The 14,059-nt window shown below is 50.4% G+C and overlaps 1 protein-coding gene across 1 annotated transcript; it reads left to right on the top strand.

Annotated features, from left to right (window-relative positions):
* Positions 1 to 4,795: 4,795 nt before the first annotated feature.
* On the top strand, positions 4,796 to 8,035 carry CRIPTO (cripto, EGF-CFC family member; the record flags this gene model as incomplete). The annotated part of the gene is made up of 6 exons (XM_079795035.1): positions 4,796 to 4,815; positions 5,499 to 5,551; positions 5,635 to 5,763; positions 6,434 to 6,548; positions 6,630 to 6,739; positions 7,920 to 8,035. The coding sequence occupies 6 exons, from the start codon at positions 4,796 to 4,798 to the stop codon at positions 8,033 to 8,035; spliced, it is 543 nt and encodes a 180-aa protein (XP_079651161.1).
* Between the last annotated feature and the right edge of the window lie 6,024 nt (positions 8,036 to 14,059).

The following is a 14,059-nucleotide window of genomic DNA, read 5'->3' on the forward strand; positions in this document are numbered from 1 at the left end:
TACGTGCTTTGCACAAAACCGGCCCGAGGAGGGGAACGGGAACGGGTCGGTCTCAGCACCCCGCTAGGGGGCGCCCAAAAGCAGGAGGAGAGGCAGGCGGCCCAGGGAATAGAAGGTTTTCCTCAATGTTCGAAGCAACCGGTGCGGAGGGTCTTGATTTTATCCTTACATGTTGTTTTATTTTCCTTCTCACATGTTGTTTCCCCCCCTTTTTAATTCCCTAACACGTATGTGAGTTTAGGTCCTCTTTAGAGATTTTACCAACTGGGGAAGTATGGTTTGTTCATAATCCGACATTGTGAGAATTTGACTATTAGTTAATCATCAGGAATTTGTGCATCCCCCCTCAGCCCACACAACCCCCACCCTCCTGGCGACACTCCTCATACACCTTTGCCCTGAACAGGAAAGTAATATTGTTTATTACTGAGCCACACCGGCCTGGCCAGAAAAACAATATTGTATCTCTAATTACAAAATGGTTTGATTTTGAAAGTACCATTTTCTATTAGTTGACATTTATAATTGCTGACACTTGTAATCAAATTACCATTTTACATTGTATACACCCGGGAAGAGCTTCGAAGGATGCCTGGATGTAAACACAGGTGAGATCCACGTAGGAGGCACTTTCAGGGAGACTCTCCGGGTCTTGGGGAACCAAGGGAACCCCGCTTGCCTTCCCAGGTCTCGCTCCTGGGAGTCTGTCTGCCCATCCGTCTGTCTGCTGGGGCCGTGGGCCTCAGACTCAGGAAGTGACTGCCCTCTCCCAATTAGCAGCTCTTTGATACCATTAAAATGGCACTTGGCGTAGATTACTGGGCTTGTCTTATCTGGGTGGCAGGGGGAGGAGGGAGAACTCTGTCTCCTCACGGGGCTCAGCACAGAGGAGCTGGGAGTAAATATTTGTTGAATTTGGTTGGAAGGAGAAAAATTTTGGTGAGAAGAATTCTAAACCATAGCCATGTCTAAAACGCTAAATCAGACTTTTCCTGCCCTCACTGACGTTCAGTGAGGGCATCAAGATGAGCTTGTGTTACTTCCTACTTCCTCGGTGAACTCCTGAACAAGCGGCCCTGGAGTGGCATTACTTCGGCTTCTTGGAGTTGCTTCTCTTTCCTCTTTGTTGGATTTCCTGGCTCAGGGCAGGAAGGGCTTCAGACCTAATGGCCTGGCTGAGTCTCCAAAAACAAGCCAGTTCAAGTTCCTCTAAAACAGTGGTTCTCGATCTTTCTAATGCTGAGACCTTTTAATACAGTTCCTCATGTTGTGGTGACCCCCAACCATAAAATGATTTTCGCTGCTACTTCATAACCGTAATTTTGCTACTGTTATGAATCGTAATGTAAATATCTCTGTTTTCCGATGGTCTTAGGCAACCCTGCTAGCGGTTCTCAACCTGTGGGTCGCGGCATTAGAAAGGTTGAGAACCACTGCTGTAAAAGCTTCCTGCAAAATCATAGACCAAAGAAAAGCAGTTGACCCTTGAACAACACAGGGATGAGGGGCACTGACCCCAAGAGCAGTTGGAAAGCCACATATAATCTGTGACTCCCCCAAAACTTAACTATTAATGGCTGACTACTGACCAGAAGCCTTACCCAGAGCAAAAACAGTCCATTAACACATTTTTGTATGTGCTATCTATTATATACTCTATTCTTACAAGAAAATAAACTAGAGCAAAGAAAATGTTATAAGAAAACTATAAGGAAGAGAAAATACAGAATTTATGAGAAATCCACATATAAGTGGACCCGCACAGTTCCAATCCATGCTGTCCAAGGGTCAGCAAACAGTACAAGCATCCCATAAGACAGGAAACAATGCAAATACAAACAACAAGGAGATGCTGTTTTTCACGTACAAATTAGCAAAAAATTAAGAGGCATTGTAACCAGCCGGTTAAGGACATGGGTGTGTGGGGAGAGGGAAGAAAGGGAGGAAAATTAACTTGTGCAGGTTCGCCTTTTCACCAAGCGACTCCAGGGCTAGAGATTTACCAGCCGATGTCCTCTCGAGCACTCACCAGGATGCACGTTCACTGTGAAATGCAGAAGCACACCAACTGTCCATTCATTGATGAGATAATTTATGATGTGTCTATGGAGGAATTCATACAATATACTCTCTCCACTCACACATATGTAGTCCTTTCCCAAGCCCTTTTCTTCCTTCCACTCAGTTTATAGGACAACGTAGCTTTCAAGGGACTGGATTTTCAAGGGACTTGTCTTCCCCGCTGAGATTGAAAACTTGCGAGAGCAAACATCCGTTCTTCTAATCCCCAGCACCAAGACGTGTGGCAAATGCAGACTAGGTTTCCAGTTGCTGTTTAAATTCATTGGTGAGAACAGAAAGCCATTAACTTGCTAATGAATGGGCGAGGTTTCATCACGAGCTGTTGGGTGCTGATGGGGGTGGGGTCAGAGGCCCTGCCATCCTGTGCTGGAGGGACTCCCCAGCCCAGCCTGTCTGAATGTTCCGGGAACCATGACAGGTAAGACATGATGCGTCCCAAGAGTTGTATGATAAAAGTGGCCTTGTACCTGGAAACCTCACCACTACTCAGAAGTGCTGGCCTTTTGGTTAACTCTTTAGTTGGGGTTTAATTCTCTATGTTCTCGACCAAGCTAACGTCTGTCCCGTCTCCAAATGTGCTTTCTTCCTTGAATCTTAGACACGGGAAGTCTGTCTTTTGACTGTGATGTTTGTTGGTTTGACTGTTCTTGGTTGGGTGGGTGGTTTTAAGCCAAATGCTTACTTGTGTGGTTTTACATACAACTCTGTCTCCTGGCCCAGCGTTTAATGTACACCTCTAAGGGCGAAGCGAAAACTCCCAAGGCCAAGAGCGTCTGCTGGGAGAGGCGGGCTGCCTGGGACTGGGGAACCCCCATTCCACAGTGTCTCCTAACCCCAAGCCTGGTGCTCTGTGGTCTCGGACACACAGAACTCACTGGCTGGAGGCTGGGTGGCCTCTGTCATCCCAGCAGTGACCGAGCAGAGGTGTCCAGCAGCCACTCTGAAGTCACCAGCCAACCCCCCCTCAGAGGCTCAATTACAGCTGTCCTCCCCCCTCTGCACGGCGGGGTCCCTTCTCACTTGGCAGGGACAGAGTAAACGCATTAAATGCCTGTTCAGTGAACCGCCTGGGGTCCCCACCCCATAGCAAACACCGGGCCACTCACACACCAGCGCCCTTCTATCCGGACACGGACGCTCGGTCTACCTGTGACCACCGACCTCCCCGCCCTCGCACCCTGAGGCCTCAGGTGAGGGACCTGGTGGGACAGAGGCTGGCGGCTGGACTCGGGGTCAGTCCCTCCCCCTGAAATGGGGAGGCCTTTGCCAGGGCCCTAGTTCAAGTTCTAAAGTCCCATCACGGCCTCCGCAGAGAAGACCTGGAAACCCACAAATGGATGTGGGGTCTCCCAGTGACGCCCAGGTCCTCCCACCTGGATGGGGAGCAGGGGGAGCGCTCCTCCGAGCGCTGTCTTTGTTTCCTTGACGCCTCCCTGCACCTGGGAGGGGGGGGCGGCAGCCTCCCAGGCACCGTCCCCCCACATCCGGCTTCCAGCCTCAGCCAAGTCCCCGGCCCCCTAAGAAGGCCCCACGGGGATTTAATGGCCGGGCCACCCGCCCCCCAATAAAAACAATTTCCATTTCACTCTCCCGAGCGGCAGGCGGGCGCTGGAGCGGACCCGGCGGCGCCTCAGGGCCCACACGCCGGGGTGGGGCGGGGGGGGCGGTTCCTCCGCATGGAGGGGTCTCGGCTGGGCCACTGGTCCCCCCGCGACACCAGGACTGGCCCCAAGGTCAGGGGTCCTTGTTCCCTCCACGCGCGGAACGCCGTGCTCCAGCGTTTCCTTCGTTCCTGAACACGCCCAGCGGCACGGGTCGTTCCCAAATATAATTTAATCCCAATTTCCAAGTCACAGCCTGGCATTTGCTAACCTCGCCAGCCACCCAGGTGGGAGCTGTGAGTTCCTCCCCATCTGCCCAGGGCGCCCCTCCTTCGAGCCCCATTGAAATTCCGGTCCTGGAAGCATCAGCCTCACGTGTGGTCAGGACCCCTCCGGACCCTTCCTGACTCTGAACTTGTGGTTCCTTCCTAGGCTCGCCCCCCCCCCCCCCCAACTAACTCCCCACTGCGCCCCGAGTAAGCCCGCGGCAGGGCGCCGAGCTCAACACACCTTTCCTAGGAAAACAAAGATGAAAGCAAATTTCAGGAATTAAAACTTGGCAATGAAATATCAACCGCCTTGAGAGCCCCATACCTGGTGTTTAGAATTTCCTGATCAAAGCAATTACTTTCCACCATTCTTCCAACCTGAATCGCCAACTGGCTGGTGTGATTGATTTGCCTTTTTCCCCCAAAAAAAGTAAACCTGATATTTTTAACCCACAACTAATAGACATTAGGCCTGGTTTAACCCCAGTTTTACAAGATCCGCCTTTTCCACTCGCTCTTTGTTCAGGTGGCTTCTCTGCCTCTCATCCCCTCCGTGGGGAGCTTTAGCGCTGTAACCGTGGGGGTCCCCCCTCCCTGCCCAGCCAAGGGGAGAAAGGAGACTCCCAGGCAGGCTGAGCCCCCACCTCCCGCCTGGTTTCCCCAGACGTCCTGGCTCCTGGCTCCTGCTTCTAGGACCTGGGAAACGCGTATTTCTCACCCGGGATATTTTTATTTTTAAGTTCCCATTTCTGTGTCAGTAAGCCGATGTGTTCCTTTGGCAAGGACTGAACTGAAGCCGTGCTAACGTCCCCCCGAGGTGTTCAGAGCTGTGGGCGCGTGAAGATGGAGAGCTTCCCGTCCAGGTATGAGCCCCTTTCCTGTGAGCCTGTGGTGACAGAGCTGGAAGGCAGCGTGGGAAGTGGTGCGAGCCCCTCGTCTGACTTCGTTTGCTCAAACCTTCAGAGAGCTGCCAACAGAGACTGTGCCTCGAAGACTTTCCATCAGGGTCGGGCGCTGCCTGTGACTCGTGTGTGAGAAAAGGTCAAAGTTGCAACCAAATTAAAAATCTGCTCCTGAGAAGATGCAAGACATAGACAGATTCAATATTTGCAAAACCACGGGTAGCAAAGAGAATAATGGGAAATGTTTATAATGTTTCAAATGACTGGTTTAAATGAAATAGTCAGTAAAACGTGACTTTGTCAAAGACACAGGAAAGGTCATATGTAAACATTATATGAAGGAGGAAAACATGTGAAGTAGGTGGTCAGAGATTTACACCGTTAACTGAAGGTGCCTGTGAGGGCAGCGCCTAGGAGTAGGAGCGCCTACTGAACAGAGATGGCTGTTGGGTGGCTCCGGTCTCATCAGGCTTCGTTCTGCTGTCACGTGACTCCGTGTTTCAAAGGAAAGGGGCAGATGGGAGGAGGTGCCAGTCCAGAGGCTCCCCTTCGTGGTCTGTGGTCTGTCCTTGGGGGAGCCCGAGTGTGAACGCAAAGCCTTTCTTCGCTTTGTTTTGCTGACACTGTCTGACTCCCCTTCCTAGGCTGATGCTGATCCTGGCCATTTCCAAAGCATTGGAGCTGGAATTAGTTGCTGGTAAGAGACTCTTGGTTCTTCGGGTCACTAGCAGTTTTACGCAGCCCAATGCACAGGCCCCACGAGGTGGTTTTGTCCTTAAGGGTTGGGCCACCGCGAACGTCAGTCACAGGGAGACCTGGCTGTCAGAGCGGGCAGCCTTCGGTCCCAGGAGGAGCCTGCGATTCGTCATCGGCCTTTCCAGTTGGTGCCACCCATGAGCATCCAGGACAGTAAGAGCCGCCTGCCTTCAGTCTCCACGGTGGGCGTGTCACACCGGCTCCTTCTCCTTCTCCTGTCTTTCGAGCTCTTTCACCCGAGAGAGTGGGAACCTGCTTCTGGAGCGGGGCTGATGCTGGGACAGGTTTCGTTGTGGAGGGAAGACGGGCATTGTGTGTGCACTTTGCGCCCCTGGAGTTTCCTTCGCCTGATTCCACTTCACGCTGGGGACCCGGGAACCACCACTGGCCTTTGCATGAACAAGGTTTCTCTGCTGCCCAGCGCGGGGCTCAGTGGTTGAGCATTGACCAATGAACTTATGACCTATGAGCATTTGATTCCCGGTTGGGGCACATGCCCAGGTTGTGGGCTCCATCCCCAGTGGGGGGCATGCAGGAGGCAGCCAATCGATGATTCTCTCTCATCATTGATGTTTCTCTCTCTCTCCCTCTCTCTCTTAAATCAATATATATATATATTAAAAGAGTTATCTGCTCAAAGGCATGGGTAGCAAAGAGAACATTAAAAACCAGTCTTATTCTTGAGGTTTGTAATGTTTAGACATCTGCCCACACTTTCTGTCAGGGATCAAGGCGGCCACGTCCTTGGTGCTGCACTAGTCTTTGCTCACAGGAACTCGGCTCTCCCATCCCTCCACCCTCTCAGCCATCTCTCCTCTTTCAGGTAAGGAGCTCAACAAGACCTGCTGCCTGAACGGGGGGACCTGCATGCTGGGGTCCTTCTGTGCCTGCCCCCCCTCCTTCTATGGACGGAACTGTGAGCACAATAAGCGCAAAGAGTAAGCCATGAAATGGGGGGCTGCGGGGGGGAGAAGTGAGGACTTTAAATATGAATGTGCCGCCTTACCCGCTCCTCGCAGGAACTGTGGGTCTGTGCCCCACGACACCTGGCTGCCCCGGAAGTGCTCCATGTGCAGATGCCGGCACGGCCAGCTGCGCTGCTTCCCGCAGACATTCCTGCCGGGGTGTGGTAAGTGGCGTTGCCCTTTCGGGTTGTCAGTCGCTGTGGGCACTGGGCCAGAGGGGTCTCATCGTACCTCGTGGCTCGCTGGGGACTGGCAGCCGGAGTTCTGCCGGTGAAAGTATCGAGGACTGCAGATGGGAGAGTGGCCTCGGGGTCCTTGGCGTTTCGCCCTCGGTGTCGCTGGCTGTGCTGCCTTTCGGGTGGAGCCATTCCAAGTCTCTGACATTTTCTAGTACGTGACCGTCTATTGAGGAAAATAAACAAGAAGAAGGTTTGGCCTCTTAAAACACCAAGAGACTTTCTGGCGTTCCTTGCCTTTAGGCAGAGAGACCCAGACCATGTCCAGGGGGTACAGCTCAGTTAGTAGCCACCCCAGCAGCAGGGTGGGGGCACCCAACTCCAACTATGCCCTTAAGTTATACCAGGGGCTCGGACCCATTCTTGTCCCTTAGGAACTTACGGGTCCTAAGAGGTCCCTGCACGGACCCCCTGGGGATTGGTCTGAGGACCCTTGCACCTTGTTGATTTGTATTGACTTGAGGAAAACAAGGACAAGAAGGTGGACATGAGGAGAGGGGTCTCCCCACCTGACCTGACCGGGTTTCTAGGTCCACCCAGGTCCAGGGGCCTCTCGTAGTTCTGCCCCTGCAGGTGTTAGAAAGTGAAAACATTCTGTCCACACAGTAGGTAAAAGCGGTTGCTTCCTGTGAGGACAAGATGGGACCCCCACCACCACCCCCGATCCAGGCGGGGACTGTCTTTCCCTTTTGCATCCCTGCATGTCGGGCCCAGGACAGACGTTTGCTAAGTGTGAGTTGAATGGTTGGATGGGTGAGGACCGTATGCTCTTCCTGCAACGTGGGACCCAAAACGTGCTGTGTCCTTGCCATCGGGGGCTCGCCACGTTCTGCTGACCCCTGCCACCGAGGGAAGATGTCACCGGCTGGGGTGGGTGAGAGCACAGGTCCAGGGAAGGGCAAGTTCACAGTCGGCCTGTGGCAGCTTCTGTGGAAAGATCTGCCAGGAGTCTGAATTCACGGGGTCAGTACTGTTGATCCCATGAGCACCCTGTACTCAAATATTGAGCCCAACTGGCGTTAGGCTCGTGTCGATCTGCCACATGTGTGGGCAGCAGGACCGACTGCCGGAGGGATTTCCTTTCATGATCAAACGTCCCTCCTTCCAGATGGCCACGTGATGGATGAGCGCCTCGCGGCTGCCAGCGCCCCAGAACTGACGCCATCCACAGGCACCGCTCTTATGCTGGCTGGCACCTGCCTCGCTTTGCAAAGTTCATGTTAGTTGACCTTTGTGTGCAACATTTGTCATGCGGACTTCACGACCTGTCAAGGCGGTCCCTCCAACGTCCCGGGAGCCGATTATTTGCTGGTTGCCTTGAAGTAGTGACTAGATTTCCATCATGGTCCCTGACTTTCCTTACGGAACAGGAATACTTCCAATATTGCAGGTGGTGCCAGGCCACTGCAGTGAAGCGAATATCTCAATAAAGCGAGTCACACACATGTTTTGGTCCCCAGTGCACAGAGTTATGTTTACACTGTGCTGTAGTGTATTGCGTGTGCAATGGCGTTATGTCTAAAACAATGTACAGACCTTAATTTAAAATATTTTGTTTCTGAAAATTGCCATCATTTGAACCTTCCGTGAGTTGTCATCTTAGCAGATGAGGGGTATTACCTTCAATTTGTAAAAACAAAAAAACAACAAAAACACAATATCTGTGAAGCACAATAAAAGAGATTTGCCTGAACCAACTACTTACTAGGTGTACAATTTAATAATGCGGATTTTTTTCAATAGATGGAGTTACACATATGTTGATATATATGCGATTTGATATGTATGCTATTTTGTTGTATTGCTCCTTCAGATGACCACTTGTTCTGATCGATGGCACACGCACTTTCTGAGTAGCACTTCAAAACACATGAAGAAGTGGAAAATTGTGTCTCTGAATGGTCTGCCTCAAAACAAGAAAAGTTCTATTGGGACGGTATCCACAAATTACCTGAAAGATGGGGGAAATGTGTAGCTAGCGATGGACATTACTTTGAATAAAGCACTTTTGATGTTTCTCTTGAAATTATGTTTTCTCTGATTACAAAATCTGCATTATTACAGTTAATAATGTGGATTAATTATTAGCTGGTTAATAATGCGGATTAAGTATTAGCCGGTTAATAATGAAGATTTTGTAATCCAAAGAAAACATGATAATTTCAAGAGAAACATCAAAAGTGCTTTATTCAAAGTAATGTCCATCGCTAGCTACACATTTCCCCATCTTTCAGGTAATTTGTGGATACCGTCCCAATAGAACTTTTCTTGTTTTGAGGCAGACCATTCAGAGACCCAATTTTCCACTTCTTCGTACGTTTTGAAATGCTGCTCAGAAAGTGTGTGTGCCATCCATTGGAACAAGTGGTCATCTGAAGGAGCAAGTTCTGGTGAATACGGCGGGTGGGTTCATACTTCCCAGCAAGATCTTTTAACGTGTCTTTAACTGGTTTTGAAGTGTGTGATGGTGCATCATCATGAAGCAAAATTACTTTGCTGTGTCTTCTGGCACATTCTGGTCACTTTACGATCAAAGCATGGTTCAAATTGATTATTTGTTGTCGGTAGCGATCAATATTAATGATTTCAACTGGTTTTAGAAGCTCATAATACACCACACCTTCCTGAGCCCACCAAACACAGAGCATTGTCTTCTTTCTGAAGTGATTTGGCCTTGCAGTCGATGTTGACAGTTGACCTGGATCAACCCATGATTTTGTGCGTTTGGGATTCTCAAAATAAATCCACTTTTCATCGCCAGTCACAATTTGATGCAAAAAAGACTTTTCTTTCATGCCGTTGAAGCAACATTTTACTGATGACTTTTCAGTTTTCCTTTTGTCTTTCGTTCAGTTGATGTGGCACCCATTTTCCTTCCTTTAAAATCTTTCCCATTGCTTATAAACAATCGGACATTGTTTGCTGAGCAACGTTTAATCTTCCTGCAAGTTGTTTTTGAGTTTGTCACGCATCTTCATCCAATAATGCTTGTAATTGTTGGTCTTCAAACTTTTTTGGTTGACCTGGACGTTCTTTGTCTTTCACATCAAAATCATCACCTTTAAAGTGTTTAAACCAGAGTTTACAAGTATCTTGAGATGGAGCATGTTCACCATAAGCTTCCCGAAGTATACAATAACGTTCAGCAGCACTTTTCTTCAAAATACTTGTACTTCTCCCTCTTCAGATTATTAAAATCTAACCTAACGTGGGACTGAAGATAAAGCTTTGAGTAGGGAGAGTTGGTCACAATCCGTTAAGCCGGTGTCTAGAAACGAAATGGAAGCATCTGTAAGGGGAGCAATGAGAGGGGACAGGCAGATGCTGGAGGAATGAAGGGTCCGTGTGGCCATGGAGACCAGTTAGAGAGGAAGCAAATGGGAGAGGGCAGAAACAATATGATGATTACTTGATTAATGATTTATTTGATGGACACAGAAAAGCAAGTTAAAAAGCTAAATCGAAGGGCAAGTTTCTATAGAAAGCTGTAAAAGACAAGGACACGCCTTTTTTCTCAAGGCATTGTAAAGGGAATAAAGTCTCCTTGGAAAAAAAATTATATCCAAATTTTCCTAACAAAGAGTGCTTAATCGGTTATGCTTGTGAGAAAATGTTCCCAATATATTGAGCTGTAAACCAGGTGATAAAACTACCGTAAAATGGGTGTGTATGTGCGTATGCCCAGGGGAGATGGGAAGGATACTGGCCCGAATGAGCGCTGTGGTGACTTCCGGGGGTGCCGTGACCCGTGCTTTGCGAGGGCGTGTTTTCTTTCCTCTGCACATTGGTGTTTTCCGTGGTGAGAGTAGGTGCGGTATATCTGTTTTCACACGTGAAACAGGAACCGGGAGTGTGAGGTGGTGCTCAGTGTTGCTCCTGGCTCTGTGTGTTCTGCTTTGGGTACTGATTGATCTACGACCCGTATTTTCCCAAATGAATGCCCTGCAGATGCAACATTCCCAAGATGTGGGATTTTTGCCCAATGAACAGAGGTGAGGCAGTGAGGGACGCCCCAAAGAGCTCAGAGCGGGGAGGGGTGGCCCGGTATGGAGGGCTGGGCTGGCCACTCACTAGCATGGGGCCAGTTTCCCTGTGTGTGAACCTGGTTCAACCCTCCTAGTGTCATTAGAATTGAGGGAAAGAAAACAGAACACACGCACAGAGGAGGTTTTCAACAACTCTCACATCTCTTCCCTTTCTACCTGCCTACTGACCACAGAGGTTTTAAAACATTCTTTTTCCCAGAAATGGAAAATTAAAAATAAACTTTGGGTTACTGAGAGAAGGCATCTCGTCTGCATGCAAAGACCCCGTCGCCACTGGGCGAGGCGGGGACAGTGTTTCCAACCTTGGCATTCACATACCATCTTGTTGGGCGACATCATCTGTATTTAATTTTCTCTTCACATCGACTCCGTTTTTATTGTAAAATACACATAATGTAAAACTCACCATTTCAACCATTTTTAAAAATATATATATTTCTTTATTGATTTCAGAGAGGAAGGGAGAGGGAGAGAGAGATAGAAACATCAATGATGAGAGAATCACCAATCGGTTGCCTCCTGCACGCCCTCTGCTGGGGATCGAGCCCGCAACCCAGGCATGTACCCTTGGCTGGAATCGAACCGGGGACCCTTCAGTCCGAAGGCCGATGCTCTATCCACTGAGCCAAACCAGCTAGGGCTCAACCATTTTTTTAAGTCTAAATTTCAATGGCGCCCTAGCTGGTTTGGCTCAAGGGATAGAGCATCAGCCTGCAGATTGAAGGGTACTGGGTTCAATTACAGTCAAGGGTACGTGCCCGGGTTGCAGGAGGCAGCCAATCAATGATTCTCTCTCATCATTGATGTTTCTATCTCTCTCCCTCCCCCTCTGAAATCAATAAAAATATTTTTAAAAATAAAATGATAAAGCTCATTGGCATTAAGTGCACTAACGTTATTGGGTAACCACCCCCCACCACCACCACCACAACCATCTCTAGAACTTTTTCATCTTCCAAACTGAAACTACCCATTAAACAGTCTCTCCCCGCCTCCCCTCCTGCAGCCCCTAGCACCCCCACTCTATTTCCTGTGTCCATGAACCTGACTATCCAGGTACCTCAAGGAGGTGGAGTCACAGAGCACATGTCCTTTGTGACCTGCACTCCCCCTCCCACTGTCCCCCACCCTCACCCTACCAGCATTGGAGGTAGGGCTGAACTCCCCCACAGGTCTCAGATCCTGTAACACTCCATCACTGATCTGTTTCCATACCTGCCTCCCCCACTGGAATGTGAGGACCCCCAGCCAATCACTGGGGACCCTGGAACTGCTCTCTGGGTGCGGGATGGGGCGGGGGAGAGGGGAGGTGAATGTGGGAAGGGAGAGTGGCGGGGGAAGGGGTGAGGACTGCAGGCTGGGAGGTTCCTTATCTTCCTCATTAGCAGCTCTGTGTTATAAGACAATTAGCACTTAGGACCCTGCCCACATCCCGACAGGGAAGATGATGAAAGGAAGAATAGTGCCATTTACCAAAGGGCCCCACAGCGTCTGGCGCCTCCAGGAGTCGAGAGCTTCCCTGCAGACCTGGCCAGCGCCATCTGCTGATGTAAATAACACGTCTCCTAAGCAACTCAGCCCTTCTGAGCTGCACACTATTCCTTATGTTGAATGTCTGTGTAAATTCACCTTCCCAGATGAGCCCAGTTCCATAGGCATCCTCACCAGGTCCACCTCCCTGGCGGCTGGCGGCACGTCTGTTCAGCACACACTGACAGGCCCGGGCCACGCCCAGGCGAGCCCTGATGAAGGCATCCCCCCCCCACCCCCCTCAGCTGGGCCTGGGGAGCGGAGCAGCCTGGCCTCTGCTGCGTCTGAGCAGAGTGACCAGGTGGTGCCCGAGCGGCTGCTTCCACCCACAGGGGCCCTCGGGAGCCTGGCCCACGGGACCTGCGAGAGGAGGGAGGGCGGGAGTGCCTGGCATTGCAGCAGATCCTTGGTAAATTGCCTATCACGTCTCAGCTTCCCTGCACAGAACAGTGGCCTTTACGAGGAAAGTGCCATGAGTAACATTTGTGCCGTCACAAGTATAGAGCCAGGCATGCTGCCAAGGAGACGTTCGGTCCCCAGGGCCAGACGGTGGAGACTGGACTAGAACTTACCGTCTGCACTGCCTGGTATGGAAACCTTCCTTTAAAACATTTTTAAAATTGATTTCAGAGAGGAAGGAAGAGGGAGGGAGAGGGAGAAACATCAATGAGAGAGAATCACTGATTGGCTGCCTCCTGCACGCCCCATACTGGGGGATTGAGCCTAAAACCCAGGCAAGTGCCCTGACCGGGAATCGAACCGTGACCTCCAGGTTCATAGGTTAACACTCAACCACTGAGCCACACCGGCCAGGCTGTATGGAAATCTTAACGAGACAAACCACTGAGTAATTTGTTGTGGGGTCGAACCCTGGAGTCAAAAATAAGGCCACCGGAGGCTGCTGATAGATTGAAAAAAACAGGCAAGGATTTATTGAACTGGCCAGGACGGCCGAGAGGGCACCACACGCAGATGGCCACCCTCATGACCGCGCTGTCCCAGGTGTAGGCAGTCCTTTTAAAGGTCCAAACCACAAAAATTTTCCTTTGTTCTAAATTCTAAAGGCTGGGAACAGCCTGCAGGGGGGTTCCCAGCCCCTGCTGGACATTGGAATGTGGCCCTATCTTGGGAAAGCAGGTTTTTACAGAAGCAGACCCAAGCGGAGTCAGTAATCTCTAAAGGTTATCTACAGTTTCTACTCCTGGAGCTACTGAGTCAGTGGGAATCAATCTCCTGTAGTCCTGGTCCACAGGCACAGGAAAATTACCTCTGTGTCTCCAGGTCTCAGTCTGGAAGCTGAGGTAACCACCCTATTGTCCAAGCAAGCAAGTGTGTACAGAAGCCAGAATAGCAGGGTTAAAATTCAAACAGCAGTTTTTACCTAAGTATGGTTGCTACCATACTTCATAATTGTGGGGCTCAGTGCAGAGAAAACCCAGGGGCTCTCTAGACCTCACTGTCCCTGTCCCTGCATGGGGGATGATATCAACACCATGTCTGAAGGATCCTTGTGAGGATGGCATGAGAGTGTCAGGGTCCTGCTGGACTGAGTCCGGCACATGGTCCCAGCCACATCAGACCTGCCCAATGCGGTTGGCCAGGTTTCCCTGGGCTGGGCTGGGCTGGGTGTGTGGATGTGAGTTTCAGCAGTTATTCTGGCTTCTGGCCACCT

The sequence above is a fragment of the Cnephaeus nilssonii genome (assembly GCF_951640355.1).
Source record: "Cnephaeus nilssonii genome assembly, chromosome: 17".
In the NCBI taxonomy this organism is placed as follows: Eukaryota; Metazoa; Chordata; class Mammalia; order Chiroptera; family Vespertilionidae; genus Cnephaeus; species Cnephaeus nilssonii.